The sequence below is a fragment of the Neoarius graeffei genome, chromosome 18 (assembly GCF_027579695.1).
Source record: "Neoarius graeffei isolate fNeoGra1 chromosome 18, fNeoGra1.pri, whole genome shotgun sequence".
NCBI classification, from domain to species: domain Eukaryota; kingdom Metazoa; phylum Chordata; class Actinopteri; order Siluriformes; family Ariidae; genus Neoarius; species Neoarius graeffei.
Window position 1 is genome coordinate 64,555,045 of NC_083586.1, and position 23,179 is coordinate 64,578,223.

The window sequence follows — 23,179 nt, forward strand, 5'->3', positions numbered from 1 at the left end:
ATAAACAACAAAGCCATCATTATTCACGACATGATAACAGAGAAAAAACTGGACTTCCTTTGTTTAACCGAAACATGGCAGAGTCAGCAGGACTTTGTTAGCCTCAACCAAGCTACCCCTCCCGGTTACACATACATCCATAAGCCGCGTGGCCACGGCCGCGGTGGTGGACTCGCCATCATACACCACTCTGATTTTTTGGTTAAAGAACACCCCGTCAGTGCATCATCATTTGAATGCCTCCATCTCTCAGTGATTGGCGCTGCTCAGCTGCAACTGGTCCTCATTTATCGACCACCTAAAGCCTCCTCCTGCTTCCTCCCTGAGCTCACTGAACTACTTGCTGCAGTGTGTCCCCTGTCCCCATCTACCATCCTGCTGGGTGACTTCAACATTCATGTGGACAACAGCAGCTGCTCTTTTGCAGCTGACTTCATGGCCCTTCTGGACTGCTTCAACATCACTCAGCATGTGCATGGCCCTACCCACAGCAAAGGACACACCCTCGATCTAGTCTGCAGCACCGGCTCATCTCCACTACATCTTCAATGCATTGACCTGGCCATATCAGACCATCAGGCAATTCTGTTTTCCATCCCGGTACCCCACCGCAGACAACGCCGTTTGCGGTCCATCACTTTCCGCAACATTAAGAATGTTCCTCTGCCTCTTCTTTCTCAAACTTTAACGAACCATCTCACACCCCCGGATACTGCCCTCCCAGTGGACACCCTGGTCGAACACTACAACACAGCACTCTCAACCAGCTTGAATACTCTGGCTCCTACCATCACGCGATCTGTCTCTTTCTCCCGTCCAGCTCCCTGGTTTACCTCTGAGCTGCGCCTCATGAAAAAATCTGGGCGGCGCCTCGAGCGACTCTATAAAAAATCTGGCCTTACTGTCCACCTGGAGGCCTACAGGGACCATGTGGAGAGCTACAAGCAGGCCCTCACCACAGCCAAGACACGCTACTACTCCACCCTCATCAACAACCAGCAACACCACCCAAGAAAACTTTTCTCAACTATCAATCGCCTTCTCCGTCCTCCTCACTCACCCCAACCATCTGATCCTGCTGAACTGTGCTCCAGATTTCAAGACTTCTTCATCGCAAAAGTCAACACCATCCACCAGCAGCTAGTATCTACATCCCCGGCCACAAACCAAGCCCATGATGACACGCCTCCTGGCATCCACCAGCCATGGCAGGACATCTCCACCCCTGCTGCCTGTCCACCGCAGCACTACCTCTCCTGCTTTGCACCACTGGACAATGCCCAGGTCACCGATTTAGTCTCCACAGCCAAGTCATCATCCTGCCTCCTGGACCCCATGCCCTCCACCCTGGTCAAATCATGTCTTCCCACCCTCTGCAACACCATGACCACCATCATTAACACATCCCTACAGTCTGGAGTTGTGCCCACCACCTTCAAAACCGCTGCTGTCATCCCCACCTTGAAAAAGCCTGGTCTGGACCCTGACGATCCCAACAACTATCGTCCCATCTCCAACCTTCCTTTCCTTTGTAAAATCCTGGAAAGAGCAGTGGCAGCCCAACTTCAGCAGCATATGTCCCACCATGAGCTCTTTGAACCACTACAATCCGGCTTCAGAGCCCACCACAGCACAGAGACTGCTCTTGTCAAAATTACCAACGACCTCCTCACTGCTGCAGACAATGGACTCATCACCATCCTCATTCTCCTGGACCTCTCAGCAGCTTTTGACACAGTCTCTCACTCCATCCTCCTGAAGCGGCTCTCAGAGTTCACTGGACTATCAGGCACAGTACTCCTCTGGTTCCACTCATACTTATCCAACCGGAAACAATTCATCACACTCAATGACTCCCGCTCCACTACAGCAACCATCAGCCACGGCGTTCCGCAAGGTTCGGTGCATGGCCCCCTTCTTTTCACCATCTACATGCTCCCCCTTGGACAAATCATCCGTTTCCATGGTCTCAACTTCCACTGTTACGCTGATGACACACAACTATATATCTGCACCAAACCCTCTGCTCAGCTCCCCCCAACACCGCTCACTCACTGTCTGCGTGATATCAAAACATGGATGACCGACAATCTCCTCAAACTGAACAGCAGTAAAACCGAGCTCATGGTGGTGGCACCGGCGCCACTGCTCAGGAAGGTTGGGGATCTCCATCTGAACATCGATGGCTGCTCCTTCATCCCATCTCATGAAGTCCGTAACCTTGGTGTTATCTTGGATTCATCACTGTCTTTCCAGTCCCACATCAAAAATGTCACCAAATCTGCTTTCTTTCACCTCCGCAACATTTCCAGACTCAGGCCCTCACTCTCTAACACTGTTACAGAGACTCTTATTCATGCTTTCATATCATCCCGCCTAGACTATTGCAATGCCATCCTGCTTGGTCTGCCGAATAAGATCACAGACCGACTGCAATATGTTCAGAATTCAGCTGCCAGGATTCTCACAGGCACCAGGCCCTGGCAGCACATCACCCCCATTCTCAAACAGCTCCACTGGCTGCCCATTAAATCTCGCATTTCCTACAAAGTCCTCCTCCTCACTTACAAGTCTCTCCATGGTCTGGGACCCCATTACCTCAAAGATCTCCTCCATCCCTACTCCCCATCAAGATCCCTGCGGTCCTCATCCAAGGGCCAGCTGGTCATCCCCCGCACCAGACTTAAGGCCACCAGCGATAGAGCATTCTATGCAGCTGCTCCTTCTCTATGGAACAGGCTACCCAACACCATCCAGAATGCTCCTTCACTGGCAGCGTTTAAAAAACACCTTAAAACCCATCTCTTCATGGAGGCCTTTGGCTCCTAGTTTCCACAAGCACACACGCACACACTTATATGCACCCACACACACACTTCTACACTGACACCTTGTTAAGCGACCTTGGGTATTTTGAAAGGCGCTATATAAAACCAAACTATTATTATTATTATTATTATTATTATAAAGAAAAGTTTAAATCCCTTATACACAATCCACAGATATTTCAATACATTTATTTCAAATCTTCAGTGGCTCCAGCAGGCAGAATTACCCTCAACAATGTTGTTTACGTTAGCATGCTACGCTAAATACACCTGACTGAACAGGTGTTCAGAACAACGCATGGGATCGAGGCGTGACCCCGACGCGGTCTGCTGTTCATCACATTGCTCTGATGGAGTGATCGCGTTCCTGTGAAGATCTCTTGGCTTCTATACCCTGTGCAGTGTGTAGGGTCCATTGTTATTGGAATGCAACCATTAGCTGAGTCGGGACGTCCCATCTCACACAATGATAACAGTGGTAGTGATTCTTTCTGACCAATCAGCAGTCTGCAGTGTTTTTACATCACCATTTGGTATCACCTCAGCTCACTTGATACCAGGTACCGGGTTCTATCCACAACTTCTGCCTGATGGAAAACCAAAAAGAAAAAAAAAAGTGAGTCGAGTAAAGTCGAGTCGATCCCATGCAGTGAAAAAGGTTCTGTAAAGAATATAGTTGGGCTGTATTGATGGTGTAACACGGACGCATTTGAAGGGAACACAGGTTTCTGGTTCTGCTACAGTAAACATGTTGAACGCGACTCCGCTCTCCGTCTTGTTCTTATAGTTAACACACAGTACAGTGATCACGTAACACATTAGAGTGTGTGATCACTTTGTTCCATCACGGTGCTGTTGAATTCTGGACTCTGATTGGTCAGAAGAGAAGGACTTGATGAATTTTCTAGAACAGCAGCTCTGACAGTAGCGCAACCGAACATCACAGGTTTTTATTCTATCCACATTCATTGAATATGAGCAACCGTGCGCTCTGATTGGCTATTCTACTACTAGGCTATCAGCTCATATACCATGAGTCGAGAAAAACAAAATGTTACTGAACCAACTGAGGACAAAATAAAAACTCTACTCAAAAACAACCCCCCCCAAAAAAAAAAATATAAAAAAAGCAACAAAATATGGAATAAAAGGATTTGAAGGTTAAGAACATCTCTTTTTTTATTTTTCAAGAATTATTATTATCGCATTTTTCACAAATTGCTCTTGTCATTACGCCGGTTTGTTTACATTCTAAGTGGAAATGATTTTGTTGGACATTTTGTATAAAGTTTTTATTTATCGAATCTGCAAAAAATAAAAATGCTCTGTTTCTCAAACTCCAGTGAATGTGGAGAGAATAAAACAGTTATTCCACTCAATCTCAGTGCTACACACCTCGTTGCCTGTCAGCTCATGTACGACTCGATTTCATGGAATAACTTTAATTATTCCTGTATAACATCATCTCACCATAGTAACATGTGTTTTATATATGGGTCTGTCTCAGAAACTGGGTACTGTGGGGGTCCCCCACTAAATATACTCAGTCAATAAACTATATGGTTTTGAATGGTGATGTTGGTTTTAATTTGAAATAAAATGATGAAAGAAATAATACAGATAAAACTAAATCTTTGATGTGAATATTCAGAATTTGGCAAAAATTCTGCAAATTTGTGGAAAAATTTGCGGCTTGATCTGGGACATGATAAATGGTCGACTACATCGCATTTCCTTAAAAAGGTTGTAGTCCACTGAAAAGTCTACAGTTATCACGAATTGTATTTTAAGTTGTAACTTTATCCACCTAAGGATTGGTGCGCTCACAGAATAATCATAACCGTAATAAAACATCATGCAAAATATTTCATCACCGTCGTAACTCCATTTTCCGCAAACCCAAAACCAATACGATCGTGTGTTTTGATCTAAACGGAAAGCCTCAGGGTCAGGGTCACGACCTCACCAAAAGTAGTAACTTAAAATCACTACGCCATATAAACATTTAGTTATAAATCTGCGATTTTGTTTTTTAAAATGAAAACTGAAAGTTAGGTATAGAATATGTTTCTTACAGAATATGTTACGATGGTAGCTGGTCTTGTATGAATTTCTGAGCTATAAAATGAGTCGTGGTCTATTTTTTACTGTAGCGTGTTATTTGTGTGCGGGGAAGGACACACATTAACAATTTGCATGTGTAGAATGGAATTTTCCACTCCAACAGTTAGAAGTTGATCGTGCTTCCATTTGCGGTCTCTCTGTTACGCGAGTGATCTGTTCGGATGTTATCACTGAAAAGGTGAGTTTTGACAGTTTTATTTTGTTTTAGTCTTGCAGTATAAGGCAATAGAATGGTTCTTTCTTTTTCATCTTACTTTCATATTTCGTAGTGTTTGCGTATTTTTGGCCAATATTTTGCAATCATGGTCAATTTAGATCGAACTTTTGATAGAATCTACGGGCAGTCGTTTTGCCCCGCCCCTGCCTCGCACTCCGTCCGGTGCGGTAGTGATGTCCCGTTGCTTGCGCGCCACAGCAGAGACCCTCGCGACCTTCAGCCGGTACAGTCGCTGTTCTTTTACCACTGCCGTTATTCTCATCTTTCCGGTGTGCTCTTGATTTTTCCATTGTGTCCTATTTCGCCATATCAAATACCCAAACTGTATCATATTATTCATATTTAAGTGAATAATCAATTCAGTCATCATAACTTGGCATTTTTCTCATCTCATCTCAATTTATTCAATATTTTCACTCATCTGTGAAGGAGGGGCTTTAATTCTTCATGATGGAGTTATTTTATATGGAAATCAATTTTACAAAAGCATTTGAATTGTAATCAAAAAAATATTCCACCGTGGAGGCCAGATAAAGCAAGATACTATCTTTATTCTTATTAAACACGACAAAAGAAACATTGAGTGTTAGGTGAATGCAAAAAAAAAAAAGTAAAATTAGAAAATTAATTTATTGACCATAATGTCCCAAATGAGAGACCAGTTTCTGAGCCAGATCTATCTATCTATCTATCTATCTATCTATCTATCTATCTATCTATCTATCTATCTAAATGCATTTAATAAATATAATAATAACTAAATATAAGGCGGCACGGTGGTGTAGTGGTTAGCGGTGTCGCCTCACAGCAAGAAGGTCCTGGGTTCGAGCCCCGGGGCCGGCGAGGGCCTTTCTGTGTGGAGTTTGCATGTTCTCCCCGTGTCCGCGTGGGTTTCCTCCGGGTGCTCCGGTTTCCCCCACAGTCCAAAGACATGCAGGTTAGGTTAACTGGTGACTCTAAATTGAGCGTAGGTGTGAATGTGAGTGTGAATGGTTGTCTGTGTCTATGTGTCAGCCCTGTGATGACCTGGCGACTTGTCCAGGGTGAACCCCGCCTTTCGCCCGTAGTCAGCTGGGATAGGATCCAGCTTGCCTGCGACCCTGTAGAACAGGATAAAGCAGCTACAGATAATGAGATGAGATGAGATATTTTTTAATAAACAGGCAATAAATGAGCCACTACTTTATTTTGGTTCCTTTTCTAATCCTGCATTGCCATAATTTTTGTGAAGAAATGTAAACAAATTGACTGAGAAGTCACGCCAGACCATAATATTATACTATAATAAAAAAGTTAATAAATATAAAAAATGAATAAATATTAATTTAATAAATTGGAATACTGCTTTGCTATAGTTGGTGATTATTTTCCAATAAAATCATGACACACAGCATCTCATCCCTGAACACACTCTCTGTGTTTGTGTGTGTAGCGGTCTGACTCACGAGGCCCACGCCCGGGATGTAGAGCAGGTGTACCTGCGCTGCTCTGAAGGTTCTCTCGAGTGGCTTTACCCCACCGGCGCCATCATTGTGAACCTGAGACCCAACACGTTTCCCGAAGCGGGGGCTGAAACCCGACTGAGCGCCTGCGTCAAGCCTCGAGCTGATTCCCGTGGCGCCAGCGTGTTGGTGGAGCGAGCAGGAGTGATGCGAATGCTGCTGAGCGAGGAAGAGCAGGCGGCCGGCCGAGTGCGCTGCTTTAACCTGGACGAGGGGGCGCTGTTCGTTCAGGCTTCCCCACACTCAGACATCAGCAAGAGGGTCACGGCGTTTCAGTACGAACTGATCAGAGACAGAGCGACACCAGGAGACACGCTTTCACCCACAGGTAAACTTCTTTCGTTATATTTTCTTCATGCAGTTTTTGGTAGTTTATTCTTAGTCTGGATTTAGCTGAAGGTCAGTTTTACTCGACGCAATGTTTTTTTTTTCTCCTCATATTTCACCAAAATATAATTTTCTTCTAATGTTTCCAGAATTCAGATACTAAAATTATTATTAAAATTATGAAAGAAAAGTTTTAATTCCCTCCTAAATGGAACACTAGAAGTGGGAAAAAAAAAGGTGTGTTGGAATGAATTTTTGAACATCACGGCATAACGAACTTTTCTGAGCAAGATATCATCACACGGCCGAAAAATATCCACACAATCCTGTCTTTAAAAGTTATGAAGGAATTCTATAAAAGTGGGCCGTACTCGGCCGTGTTGATTAACAAAACATGTACCAGACTTTATAGCAAAAGCGGATGTTTCAGATATTAATATACACTACCGTTCAAAAGTTTGGGGTCACTTTGAAATGTCCTTATTTTTGAAAGAAAAGCACTGTTCTTTTCAATGAAGATCACTTTAAACTAATCAGAAATCCACTCTATACATTGCTAATGTGCTAAATGACTATTCTAGCTGCAAATGTCTGGTTTTTGGTGCAATATCTCCATAGGTGTATAGAGGCCCATTTCCAGCAACTCTCACTCCAGTGTTCTAATGGTACAATGTGTTTGCTCATTGCCTCAGAAGGCTAATGGATGATTAGAAAACCCTTGTACAATCATGTTAGCACAGCTGAAAACAGTTGAGCTCTTTAGAGAAGCTATAAAACTGACCTTCCTTTGAGCAGATTGAGTTTCTGGAGCATCACATTTGTGGGGTCGATTAAATGCTCAAAATGGCCAGAAAAATGTCTCGACTATATTTTCTATTCATTTTACAACTTATGGTGGGAAATAAAAGTGTGACTTTTCATGGAAAACACAAAATTGTCTGGGTGACCCCAAACTTTTGAACGGTAGTGTATGTATATTAAATAAATGTGCATCCTTAACACATCAACATGTAACTGTTTAAATAAAATAGATTTACACAAAAAGGGTGAAGCTCAGATTTCAGACTGAGGTCAATTTCATAACTGAACAGCTCTGGGTTTCCCAAAAGCCTCTTAACACTAAGAGCATCTTAACTAGGAGAGAGAGAGAGAGAGAGAGAGAGAGAGAGAGAGAGTGAGTGTGTTCATTGTGCTGCTCGCTCTACCATTTAATGATAATCTTTGTGCTACGATGTTTTTGGGAAACTCACCCCAGCTCGGTTTTACAGCTGTGTCTAACTCACCTCGTGAGCTGTAACTCGCAGGTCAGAATGATGTCATTTTCAATCTCGTAGCATTCAACGTATGAAGTATGGAAAAGACAACAACAACAACAACAACAGATGTCTCCGTATTCGTCTTTGGTTCATGATATCATCAAAACAGTGACCTGTAGAGTCAGTGTTAAAGATTTAGAAAAGTTTTGATTTATCGTGTCACTTTATACGGCTTTACACCACTAGTTTATACACACCGCTAGTTTATACACACCGCTAGTGGATGTAGTGCCATGACCTGTTCTTGTTGTTTGTTCCTGTCTTTTGTGACCAATCGTCCTTATTTAGTTCTATTCTTATTCTATTCTTTTTTTTTTTTTTTTACTTACTCTACATTTATCTATATTTTACTCTGTGCTTGAGCTGCTGCAGCACCGGAGTTTCCCCTCATGGGGATCAATAAAGGCATCTGATCTTATATCTTAAAGGAAATATCTCGCAAATAAACAAATTGAGCTAAAAGTCGGTCTTTATGTCTGTCCTTTATGAAAAAAAAGCTGCATGTTGAATTTGTTCTTATATAAAATGATGAAAATAGACGGGACTCCAGTATTTTTTTTTGTCAGGGAAGTCGCCATAACTCCATCGTGCATGATGTCATTTTCCGTGAGCACAGTGGAGGTGTACAGGTGCACGCTGTACTAGTGTCAGCGGGGTGAAGTGTTCTGTCAGGGATGGATGGAGACGGATGTGAGTGCAGAAGATCTTTATTCGAAAGAAAAGTGCAAACGGTCCAAATCGGCAGGCGGATATCATGAACGGTAAAACGGGCAAAAGGTCAAACGAGGCACAAACAATATAGACAGAAGCAGGGTCAAAAACAAGGAACAGGAACCAGGAAATCAGTCAGGATTTCACAACAACAATACTTCGCATACTGAGTCTGCATTCTGAGTCCTTATTTAAGTGCGCTGATTGCGCTTTAATCCCGTGCAGGTGTGTGTCATTCACAGTGAGTCAGTTCGGAGCCCGCGCTGTCCAGAGCGCCTTAGAGTCCTTCTGTTGGGACAATTAGACTATAGTATAATATTATGGTCTGGCGTGACTTCTCAGTCAATTTGTTTACATTTCTTCACAAAAATTATGGCAATGCAGGATTAGAAAAGGAACCAAAATAAAGTAGTGGCTCATTTATTGCCTGTTTATTAAAAAATATCTCATCTCATCTCATTATCTGTAGCCGCTTTATCCTGTTCTGCAGGGTTGCAGGCGAGCTGGAGCCTATCCCAGCTGACTACGGGCGAAAGGTGGGGTTCACCCTGGACAAGTCGCCAGGTCATCACAGGGCTGACACATAGACACAGACAACCATTCACACTCACATTCACACCTACGCTCAATTTAGAGTCACCAGTTAACCTAACCTGCATGTCTTTGGACTGTGGGGGAAACCGGAGCACCCGGAGGAAACCCACGCGGACACGGGGAGAACATGCAAACTCCGCACAGAAAGGCCCTCGCCGGCCCCGGGGCTCGAACCCAGGACCTTCTTGCTGTGAGGCGACAGCGCTAACCACTACACCACCGTGCCGCCCTACTTAATATATATATATATATATATATATATTTGAGTGATTCCACGCTTATGGGTACTGAAATGGGGACATGAACTTATTTTTAAAAATTCACCTAAAACCATTTCTTTTTTTTTACCATCAGGTCACAAAACATGTAATCTTTAATGAATGATATGTTAAAAGATAACTTTAATTTTCTGAGATGTAATAAAAACATATTTATATGCCAAAGTCAGAACGTAACAGAAGTGTTGTGGACATATATATTCTCAATTTTAACAATGTAGAATTACTTTTTGAAACATAGGAAGGTGATGTTTTAGCAAATACAATTAATAAACATGTGTAGTAGAATAAACATACACATTCTTTCAATAAGATTAACATGGTATATAGCTAGATTGTAATTAATTTGTAACAGACGCGAGATGGACAATCGTAACAGAAGTAATGTAACAGACATCATTTTGGAACTCATAGGCTTGACTTTGGCATATAAATATGTTTTTATTACATCTCAGAAAATTAAAGTTATCTTTTAACATATCATTCATTAAAGATTACATGTTTTGTGACCTGATGGTAAAAAAAGAAATGGTTTTAGGTGAATAAGTTCATGTCCCCATTTCAGTACCCATAAGCGTGGAATCACTCATATATATATATATATATATATATATATATATATATATATATATATATTTTTTTTTAATGTAGAATGTCTTGTATTATAATGATGACATTTTATAACCCTGTAATTTCAACATTTCCTGGTTAATCGCTTTAACAGTGAACATGTCTGTGTTAATTGATAAGGAAAGGTGTGTTTATAGAGTATTTCAAGGTGAGAAGTGTTTCTGTGTTTCGTGCTGAATTTGTCGAGTTGATGTCACAGGCAGCGAACTCATCCTCATCCTCATCCTCACAGCTCTGAAGACCAGCCAAGTTCTCGAGTAGGAATTTCAAGTTGAAGGGGTGTCTTTCTTTCTTTCTTTCTTTCTTTCTTTCTTTCTTTCTTTCTTTCCTGGTGGGAGATTGGGAATTCCAGGTTACGTTGTCTAGTCGAATGCAGAATTAATACGTCTGAGTTTTGTGATAAGGAGCTCGTGGCTGCAGACTTTTGGTCTTTGATGTGTGTTTGTGAGCTGATTAGTTTCCGTCTGCACCCCCTGTGTTTTGTCTCACGATGAATGACCTGATAACGAGTTCGGTCACGCCGATTAGAGGCGTCGGGGAGTAACTCCACACCCAGCTGATGTGAGAGGTGAAAGATGGGGGAGAAAAAGCACTGGAAATGATCAAAGAGAGACGGGGGTTGGAAAGAAAGAAGGAAAGAGGAGAGGTTTTACAGCTATGGACACCCCGACCCCCCCACTCGTACACACACACACACACACACACACACCTCTGACTTTAATGTTCTTAATGACATAAAACAATAAACAGTGTAATCAGGAGGTCCGGGTCGGGTCGGGTCGGGTCAGCCTGTCTCGCTGCCAATCACGACATCACGTTACACACGAGCGGCCGGTTTGTTTTATTAATCCTGATTGGTTAAACGGTGAGTTTGATTGGTCAGCTTGTTCCAGACCATAATGAAAGGCAGCTTTGTATCGAGGGTTAAAATGTCACGTTTATTCCATGTCTGGAATTACAACAGTCACACACAAGTGCTTCTCTTGTGCTTTTAAAAAACACACTCGCCGTATCTGAAATCACTCACTACTCATGATACTTCGCCATTTTGTAGTGCTGTCCGAATGTATAGTGAGAATTAGTACACCTGATATAGTGCACTCATGGTATCCCACAATGCACCGTGAAAAGTAGTGATGGTCGCTAACCAAGTAATATATCATCGTGACCATCATGCATTGCGGTCGCACTGACAGAAAAAAAGTGTGTTGGGGTGAACGGACAGAGGAAGAAACACGTTATAAACGGACATACAGGTATCATTAAAAATATTAAGAGAATAGAAAAAAGCTAAAATAGAATTAGACTGAAAATACAAGAATAAAAGTTACAGTGCAGAGCGAGGAATTAATCAAAAGCTTCAAATTAGATTTAATAAAATGCAGCGGCAAAGAAAGAAAGAATTCAGCCTCGATTTAAAAGAACTGAAAGCTGCAGCAGACACAAAGTACTTTGTATTTATTAATGTAGAAAATACGCTCAGTATAATATGGATTTATTATTCTGAAAACCCACCAGCCGACTGATCCGACACGTTTTAATTGTGCGACAGCGCGATGGAGTAGTGTCCGAAAGTGTTTTTATTTTCATTTTACCAATGAGCTCACTATATAGTCCTCTATATAGAATAGCCCCCCAAGTATAATGACATCATCACCTGTTTACTGCAATGCATTATGGGGGCTCACCGGGGTCGGCACTCGAGCGATATGACGTATGTTAGATTAATTTTACGCGAGAGCGATGTGAGAGGAGCGATTTTGCCGTGCTCTGTCGTGGAAGACAATGAAATTGGTGATTTAAAGAGGTGAGAACATGCCAAGGTTTTTTTACAGCAGGAAAATCAGAATCCAAATCAAGCTTGGTGAGAAGGTAAGAGTCTAGACGGAGTCTACCACACTGTACAACAACAACAACATCAAATCTCAGAATGTCTTATTTCTGAGGACGTATGGTATATTGCACCAGCTAAACTTTATCGAGAAAACAAATCTATCTGAATATCTGGAATTGGTGCGGAGCAGCAGCGCTTTCGCAGGGGATTCGTGGACGAATAATGGTCCGAGTGATAAATGAGTGATTAGTTAAATAAAACTTGATATCAGGAAACATTACAAAAAAAAAAAAACACTTTGGAAAGCCGTTGATCTGCCGTGTCGTGTTGAGTATAAATGCATTTACTTCAATAAATGCCGCTAGTGAGGTCCACTGATCATTATCCAGACCCGAAAGAGAACCCTTAGTGGTTTGGGAGTTTTATCGGTCCGACAGGCTCGTTCCGCTGCCCGGTGCTTGAGAGGCAAAGGCCGAAGAACGCTTCTGTGTTTTACAGGCTTTGGAATGTCGCTAGTTTCAGACGATGAACTGTGTCGATTGTTATAATCTTCTATAACCGAAGGCCGTTCCAGAGACCATGGACATATTGCTGGGTCACAGTTTAAGGACGTCTTTTTCCCACCGGAGAAATGTAAACTACAAACACTCGTCCATTTCAATTTGGTTTGAAGGTTTTCATTGCGGATCAAACTTATCCATTTCTTTCTTCTCTTCTCCTCGACTGGCAGCTGATAAAAGCTCAAGTTCGGTGTTCTCTTTGCTGTGGACACTCAGTCAGGCACACAGCAGTTCACTTTAGGCGACACGGTTAAAACCGCTTAGACACAATCATTTCAAATAATCAAGCAAAGAGACAAATTTGTGGAAACTCTGATATTATTATTATTATTATTATTATCAGTGATTTTAAACCTGTTTATGTCGAGAGTCCATGTCCCTGTGAATGATCTGTTACTATGGAAATGATGACTTTAAGAACATCTGCGCAGAGCTGCTGTTAGAGAGAATTAATCAACACCTTCTGACCAATCAGAGTCCAGAACAAAGCAGTGCTGTGGTGTAAGGCAAGTTATTTTGGTCTAATCAATTTAGTTAGAGAAGATTATTTAGGTAGCAAGATTTACACACACACACACACACACACACACACACACACACACACACACACACACACACACGCACACTGACCCTGTGACCAGCAGTTAATCAAAGCAGTGGGGGTTGTAAAGGGAGTCTCTGAAGTGTAACTCTACCTACCGTGTGTGTGTGTGTGTGTGTGTGTGTGTGTGTGTGTTTGTGTGTGTGTGTGTGTGTGTGTGTGTGTTGACGTGCATTTGTCTTGGTACTTCAAACCCTTCCAGAGTTCCTGTTCCCTATTCTGACTTTAAATGCTTACACACACACACACACACACACACACACACACACACACACACACACACACAGTGTGAGAAAAACACTACACTGTAGGGGGTTAAAAAAGCAATACAACCCTTCATCCACCTCATCCTGTAAACATAACATCCCAGGATTGGGATATCTCTCTCTCACACACACACACACACACACACACACACACACACTGTGTTGAAAATGGGATAAGGACGGATGGAGGGAGTAAAAGCACAGGAAGGATGAGGGATTTTGTGGATAGAGGCATGTGTGTGTGTGTGTGTGTGTGTGTGTGTGTGTGTGTGTGTGTGTAACAGTCGGAAGCGAGACAGGAAACAGAGACTTTGCAGGAAATCACCGCCACGTGGCGTCTCCCAGCTCACACCAAAACACCTCAGAAATATCATTATCAAAAACTAAATGTATTAAATTCATGAAAATAAAATAGGTTTCACACACAGTCAAAAGTTTGTACGCCCCTAGTCCTTGATGTGTTTTTTTCTGTAGAACAAAACTGAAGACATCAAAACTATGGAATAACATCTGGAATATATCTGGAATTATGTGGTCAACAACAAAAATGTATTAAAAAGAAAAAAAGTTTGATATTTTATTTTAGATTCTTCAGCGTATCCAGCGTTTCCCTTGATGACACTTTCCACACTATTGTCATTCTCTTAACCAGCTTCATGAGGGAGTCGCCTGGAACGCTTTTCAATTAACAGATGTGTCTCATCAAAAGGTCATTAGTGGACGAGTTTCTTACCTTCTGTATGCATTTGAGATCAAACAGTAAATAATAAAAATGTTATAAATAAACAGCCTTATTCAACACCACAACTGTAGTAATCCATTTTATGTCAAGAGCCGAACAACTGAGTAAAGAGAAACAACATCCATCATTACTGTAAGATATGAAGTGACTTAATTTATAACAGTAAAGAAAACACACTGGCCTGATGTGGGCGTGGCCACGTGTTTGATCGTTTGAGGAAACGGATGAACTCTGTAATGATTTATACAGCGTCCCTCATTTCACACCAATTTATTGAACATTTAGTTAAACTCGGTTGCTTCAAGTCAATGATGTGACAAAGTGATTCCAAAACAAATCTTAATGATAAATTAAGACAAATGAGACAAGCATTCAATTAGGACAAAAGTAATGGCACTGTATACATGGCCGTGTGCGTGTTTTTAATCCACATCGCGAATGATGCAAATAAACTAATCATACCTTCAGTGTTAGAAGATTATATCTGAATTAAGAGAGAGAGAGTGACAGAGTGAGGGAGAGCAAGAAAGACAGTGACAAAGAGCGAGAGACAAAGAGAGAGAGCGAGAGAGAGACAGAAAGCATGAGAGAGAGAGACAGAGAGAGTGTGACAGAGTGAGAGAGAGAGAACGACAGACAGAAAGAGAGTGACAGAGAGAGAGTGACAGTGTGTGTGTGTGAGAGAGAGAGCAAGAAAGAGAGAGGATGAGAGAGAAAGAAAGACAGAGAGAGAGAGAGCAAGAGAGAGTGAGAAAGAGCGACAGAGAAAGACAGAGAGTGAGAGAGAGACAGAAAGCATGAGAGCAGTGGCGTAGCCAGGGTTTTTTACATGGGGTGGCCAAAGGGGGGCCAAGGATATACAAGGGGTGGCCATGCCGTGACTAAATAAAGGGGGGGAGGGGTTCCGGGGGTCCTCCCCTGGGATATTTTGAATTAGCTAGATTTGATTTCCTGTATTCTGGTGTATCTGGTGCCGAACTCATGAACAAAACCCATGTGAGCCAAGAGGTCAGAAATTAATGTATTCATTTATTTATGGAACATAAAGCATCTGCAAAACAAAGAAACCATCCAACTTGTTTACTCTAGATAAGCATCAGGATTTTAACGATCGCTGCTAAAATGCAAAAGTAAAAACTAAAAGATCACCTGTCCCAGGCACCTGGGAAGTAGTCAGGATATTAGTCAGGCTTGAATAAAGAGTGCTTTGCTCAGGAAAAGGAAAATATTTGTATACTTAACTCATACATACAACATACGTAAACACAACATGTTGTGATATTGTCCGTTGTAAGTACTGTACAAACTAAATGTGTTGAGTTACAAAGTCTGTGTGTGTGTGTGTGTGTGTGTGTGTGTGTGTGTGTGTGTGTGTGTGTGTGTGTGTGTGTGTGTGAGAGAGTGTGAGAGTGTGAGTGAAAGTGTTACACTGATGTAACCAGGGCTTTGAACTGGTTCAAGGAACGAAAACGAAAACCGGGAACTTTTTCTATTTCACATGGAACAGAAACGAAACCAGAAACTTTATTATTTTTTATGTTCCGGAACAGAAACGCTTATTAAAAATAATGGTAACCGGTTAATACCGGTTTTTATTTCGTTCCTCAAAGTTTCTGTAGCCTACAAATAGTCATTCTTCTCCTGCGCAAGTTTCTATGACCCGCTGGGGTTCACTTCCTGTGTGACGTTCGCTGACTGAATGGAGAGAGCGGGAAGGTGGACTGCTATCACGTCTCCATTACTGAGTGTCTGAGCAAAGAAGAGCCTGAACGATGCAACCTCCCTATTGGCTGTTAGTAAAAATGTATCAATTGTTGCCCTTCCCACGGGAATCATCGCGGGCTCGAGAGACGAGACCTGACGAGTTAGTTCGTTGGTAGCAGAACAAAATGTCTGGACACAAATCGGGTTTTCAGAAAAGGAAAGAAAATAAACGGAGGGTCGAAAATACAAAAAAGGAGGCAGAAAATGCAAAACGAGTTTTAAGGTAGGACAAATGGTTACTTTTCTGAGGCAGCCCGCCGTGGCTGCCTGCAGGCTTATTTATTATAGCCCATTTAGTTAAAATAGTTGATATAAAATGTTTATAGTTATAGTTATGTGATGGTTGTCCTGATTTAGACTGGTGGGTTTTTTTTTTTGGGGGGGGGGGTTGCGCGATGTTGCACCCGGGTCCAGATTAGGGCAGAACCGGCCCTGGCTACATTTCAGGTGTAGTTTGTTTTATGTATGTATGTACTTGCATAGATGTGTACTTGGTCTTCCAATATGGCGCCTAACAAAATCTCGCGGCGCGGTGACGTCATGCGGTAGCCCTCTATAGGGCCTGACTAGCCTTTGGTAACACACTAAACGAATTATCTTTCATTTTTGGCACTTTTTCTGTTTGTGTAGATGGGAAGACATACTGAGAATCCAAATCGCCAACATTTGAAATAATAATTGTTTTGAATTATTTCTTGTCTTATTTAATGAAGGTTGTAATAGAATTAGCCTACATTTGGCTTAAGCTGGATGAGACAGAGACATAATTTTATAGCCATTTGTTAAACAGCTGACAGGGAACGTAATTAACCGTTCCGGGAACGAAATTTTTTTGTTCTAACCGGTTCGGGAACGTCTATTTAATGGTGGAACCCAAAACCGGAAACGTTAAAATTCCGTTTCTGTTCGGAACGAACCAATAGGAAAAAAATTCCGGTTCAAAGCCCTGGATGTAACACATGACATAGATGAGGTGTAGTGCATGAGTGGTGTGTGTGTGTGTGTGTGTGTGTGTGTGTGTGTGTGTGTGTGTGTGTGTGTGTTCAGAGTGCATGAGTGTTGTGTATACCAGTGAGTGTGTTACATGTAAATATAGAAATGTAGTGCATCATGCATGAGTGGTGTGTGTGTGTGTGTGTGTAAGAGAGGGTGTGTGTTGAGAGTGCATGAGTTGCATCTTATAGTGAGTGAGAGGAAGACAGTGTGTGTTAAGAGAATGAAGTATGTGTTCATATATGAGTGAGTGAGAGAGAGAGAGAGAGAGAGAGTGTTAAGACAGTGCATGAGTGTTACATTTAAATATAAAAATTTAGTGCATGAGTTGTGTGTCTGTGTTGAGAGTGTATGAAGGTTACATGTAAATATAGAAATGTAGTGCACAGATTGTGTGTGTTAGTGTGTGTGTGAGAGTGAGATAGACTGTGTGTTAAGAGAGTGCATAAGTGTTGTGTATGAGTGAGTATGTTACATGTAAATATAGAAATGTGGTGCATGAGAGGGGTAGGGGGAGAGCAGGCCCGGCGCCAGGAACAGTTTACTAAGGGGGCAATTAGAAATCGCAAGGGGGCAAATATTTTTCATATAGTGTGTAGTAGTGATGGCGGTCTGACAACGTGTTTCAAACAATTAACTGCGCCAACCACAAAACCACGGCCCCGAAGGTTGCTTTAGTACGGGAAAATCATGTGACATATTACCAGGGTAGTTGCGCTTTATCAACACCCGAGCCCACCTGTTAACCCTCCCCTCCAATTTTCTCACAGACACGCGGTACAACCGGAAAGATGCCAAACATAAAACAACACACACAAACCTACAGGCAAGTCCTTTACATTTAAAATACATACAAATGGCTCCGCGGCATGAAAACAAAACGTCAAAGCAAGTCTAAGGTACTTGGCTCGGCGGCCAAAATCATAATTTAAAAAATCAACAGACCCCGCGGCTGCACCAGTAGTAGAGTGGGGGAAAAAGCCCCCATGGGGTAATACGCCCCCGGCCTGTTTTACCCAAAATAACCACCAGATGGCACAAAGTTACATTTCTATTGTTGCTATGGACTGGCTTGACAACGGGGATATACAAATATCCACTGTGGATCGCATATCAGCAACGCAGCGGAGAGAAATCAAATTTCATGGTAAGTGATATAATTTTCAGATATCAGTAAAACTGTATTTAGATAGCTGCTATTTCGTCAGATATCACAGCTGTGTATGTGGTATGAGTAGACAAGTCAGTACGTTAAAAAAATACATTAGGTATAAAAAGTTGAATCACATTTTGAAAGTAAGACCCTTTTTTGTAAAAGTGTAGTCTGTGGGGTAAAACACCCCCTTAATGGCGGGGTAAATGGCCCCCAGGGGGCACTGTTTCCTTTTATCATAATTACTGTATTTCATACATTTCTGAATAGCAGATACATAGTTTTTAATAACATCTCGCTTACCTGGTTGAGTAAAGCAAGTAATTTGAACTTAATATTAAAAATAATTGAAATAAAAAAAAAAATTTTGAAAATAAATGCGAAATATAATAAAATAATGCATCTATTCATTAATTCAGGGATATTTTCTTGTTTCTTTCACATTATAGGCTTAAGTAAACACTTTTGCTATCCAAACAGCTTTTTTTGAGTGAGGGGGCCTATTGCCCCACCTCAGGGGGCCTTTTACCCCACTGGGGGGGTAAAAAGCCCCCTTGGCACAATGTTTGTTTTTATTAAAAAAAAAAATAAGTATTAACTTTAGGCAAACTTTAGGTGGCATTATTGTTCATGTCACTGTTGTCAAAAACTATGATTAAAACTAAACACATGGTTCATTTCAACTTGGAGAAAAACTGAATTTTCCTTAAGGGGGGCTTTTCCCCCCACTCTACTCTAATAGCCTTCCTGACTCACACCGAGTCAACGCTAACCACTTAATCCGCGATCCCAGTTTAGGCGTGTAGGGGACAAAACACTCTGAAGTGATGAATTTTCACCCCCGCTGCATGGGGGGGTGACGTCAACGACACATATTCTTACGCTATTTGCGCACAAAGCGGACCATATATGAACACATACACCGACATAAACGGAGATAAACTTAGGTGGTGTTTACATTAGACCGTATCAGCGGATCATCAGATTAACGTTTTTAAAACGATTCGTGTGCACACAGCAACGCCAATACACGGATACGCTAATCACATGACTAATTAGACGGCACGTCACATGATCCCAGTGCATATCGGGCATGCGCAAGTCACTCACCACTTGCAAGTGGAAGGATGGCAAGCGAACACCTTCTCCAGCAGATAAACACACCTGGCTGTGATGTTCATGTTCTCACTGAGTTTAAGCGCCTGAAGGAGGTAAATAAGTTGAAATGTGTAAATAAACCTCAGTGCGGCTCAGCGCTTCCTCCTGCGCTCCAAATCACTCCGCCCTGAACAGCGAGTGCCCTCTGGAGGGTGCGCACTCCGGCCCTGCGCAGCTCACAGAGCGCGCGAGTGAAGCGCACGAGCAGTGATTCGGGACTGAGCCGCTGTGTGTGTGATCCCAACGCCAGCGAATCAGGAAGGTGGATGTCACAGTGATGTTGTCCAATGATGACGTCAGCTAGAGCTCAGCACCGCGTTTCCTCGTATCTCAATGTTTACACAGCACCGGATCAGATACGAACTGGGTTGAATATGTGGGCCCTGGCGGATTCAAGTTGTTCCGCCTGTGGAGTCGTTTCCCGGCATTTTAATGTGCACGGACAGTGCATCCGCGACGAAAACGAGACGGATACGGTCTAATGTAAACACCACCTTAGCCTACAAAGAAAGAAAATGGATTCACAATATTGTGATTGAATTGGTTTAATTCGGTGGGGGAAAGACTACTCCCGTAAACTGACTGCATATTACAGGATATTGCAGAGACAGTGCACTTGTAAGTGTGCATGTAAAACCCCCTCCCGCCCGCCCGCACGACCCCGCCCCTTGTCCTTATCACAGGTCTGTGTGTGCGCGGCTGTGTCAGCATTTCACACCCACACCCACTATAACTAGTCCCCAGTAGTGAGGATTGATGCATATGTAGCAGCCAACACTCTCAAAACCCTTCGCCTGCGTGTACAGCGTCAGCAATGAAAGAGTAACAATGTGCAACGTAAGAATCATAACAACCAATCAGATTTGTTCTACTGTGCCAGTTTTAGTAGTGATTTATGTGAAATGTATTTTGTGCAATGCGCAACCACTTAATATTTCGTATTTGAAAATGCAAATTATTAATACGTCTATAATACATTATATTTTCATAAGAAAACAATTAAGTGATCTGAGTCTCCATTGAGGGGGCGGGGCTGTAGCCACAAGGGGGCGACACCCCCTTTCGCCCCCCCACGGTGTCAGGCCTGGGGGAGAGTGTGTGTGTGTGTGTGTGTGTGTGAGAGAGGGGTAGGGGGAGTGTGTGTGTGTGTGTGTGTGTGTGTGTGTGTGTGTGTGTGTGAGAGAGGGGTAGGGGGAGAGTGTGTGTGTGTGTGTGTGTGTGTGTGTGTGTGTGTGTGTGTGTGAGAGAGGGGTAGGGGGAGAGTGTGTGTGTGTGTGTGTGTGTGTGTGTGTGTGTGTGTGAGAGAGGGGTAGGGGGAGAGAGTGTGTGTGTGTGTGTGTGTGTGTGTGTGTGTGTGTGTGTGTGTGTGAGAGAGGGGTAGGGGGAGAGAGTGTGTGTGTGTGTGTGTGTGTGTGTGTGTGAGAGAGAGAGGGGTAGGGGGAGAGTGTGTGTTGAGAGAATGCAGGAGTGTTGTGTGTGTATGAGTGTGACAATTATTAATCAATGTGCACTCCCACCAGTAACACACATCTCACACACACTAATATAAACATCACACAACATCTCACACACACACTAATATAAACATCACACAACATCTCACACACACTAATATAAACATCACACAACATCTCACACACACTAATATAAACATCACACAACATCTCACACACACACTAATATAAACATCACACAACATCTCACACACACTAATATAAACATCACACAACATCTCACACACACTAATATAAACATCACACAACATCTCACACACACTAATATAAACATCACACAACATCTCACACACACTAATATAAACATCACACAACATCTCACACACACTAATATAAACATCACACAACATCTCACACACACACTAATATAAACATCACACAACATCTCACACACACTAATATAAACATCACACAACATCTCACACACACTAATATAAACATCACACAACATCTCACACACACTAATATAAACATCACACAACATCTCACACACACTAATATAAACATCACACAACATCTCACACACACTAATATAAACATCACACAACATCTCACACACACTAATATAAACATCACACAACATCTCACACACACTAATATAAACATCACACAACATCTCACACACACACTAATATAAACATCACACAACATCTCACACACACTAATATAAACATCACACAACATCTCACACACACTAATATAAACATCACACAACATCTCACACACACTAATATAAACATCACACAACATCTCACACACACTAATATAAACATCACACAACATCTCACACACACTAATATAAACATCACACAACATCTCACACACACTAATATAAACATCACACAACATCTCACACACACTAATATAAACATCACACAACATCTCACACACACTAATATAAAACATCACACAACATCTCACACACACTAATATAAACATCACACAACATCTCTAGATTTTCATGTAACAGACAAACATTAACTTTAAAAGTTGTATTCTGCGGTTAGAGCGAGCAAAGTGATTCACAGACAGCTACAGTAACTTGCCGACGTAATTTTCTTTGAGTCGTACAGTCGAAAACCATCGACGTTTTGCTTTCTATCTATCTCGTATCTATCTGTGTGTGCACACAGCACAAATCCCACTGTAGCCGGATATCTATAAAGACGCATATTTATCTATACGGTTGCATTTACATGTAAACGAAGGTTTCAGTCACTGAAAACGGATACTTTCGAAAACCCCGGGCAGAGTGGGAGACTTCTGGAAACTCTGAATTGTCTGAGGACAGAATTGTAACTGCATGTCTACAAAAGTGAGAAAACTTGGAGAGTATAAGAGATGAATAACTTACATCCCAAATTAATCGCACCGTTCACATAGTTCGTAGGTTGTTGTGTTGTCGGACTAGAGCATGACTATCTGATACCACCTGCTGCTTGAACGCGCGAAATGTTTATGTGCTACGGTAATATGCATCCCCGCACAAACCAGATAGGCGGAACAAAAATCCAGCGGGCGGAACTAACATTTCATGGGATATATCGGTTTTATAAATTTTATTGTCCGGCCCTGGGGTGGCCAGGGCGGGGCCAAGGCGTGCCCTGGGGTGGCCATGCGCCCCCCCCCCCCCCCCCCCCCCCCCCCCGGCCACCCCTTATCTCCGCCCCTGCATGAGAGAGAGAGAGAGTGAGAGAGAGAGTGACAGTGTGTGAGAGAGACAGAGAGAGAGAGAGCAAGAAAGAGTGAGAGAGAGAGACAGAGGAAGAGAGAGCGAGAGAGAATGAGAGAGAATGAGAGAGAAAGAGAGAGAGAGCAAGAAAGAGTGAGAGAGAGAGGGACAGTGTGTGAGAGAGACAGAGAGAAAGCATGAGAGAGAGAGAAAGAGCGACAGAGAGCAAGAGAATGACAGAGTGAGAGAGAGTGACAGAGAGAGAGTGACAGTGTATGTGTGAAAGAGAGAGAGCAAGAAAGAGTGAGAGAGAAAGACAGAGAGAGAGAGCAAGAAAGAGAGAAAGTGAGAGAGAATGAGAGAGAGACACAGAGGAAGAGAGAGCGAGAGAGAAT

The 23,179-nt window shown here is 42.4% G+C and overlaps 1 protein-coding gene across 1 annotated transcript in view; it reads left to right on the forward strand.

The window, feature by feature from the left end:
- Nucleotides 1-23,179, forward strand: part of metrnlb (meteorin like, glial cell differentiation regulator b) — a 41,527-nt gene that overhangs the window by 9,899 nt on the left and 8,449 nt on the right. Inside the window, exon 2 of the mRNA XM_060899238.1 lies at nt 6,602-6,999. Within this exon, the coding sequence (XP_060755221.1) occupies nt 6,602-6,999 (398 nt within the window). The remainder of the gene's footprint in view (nt 1-6,601; nt 7,000-23,179) is intronic.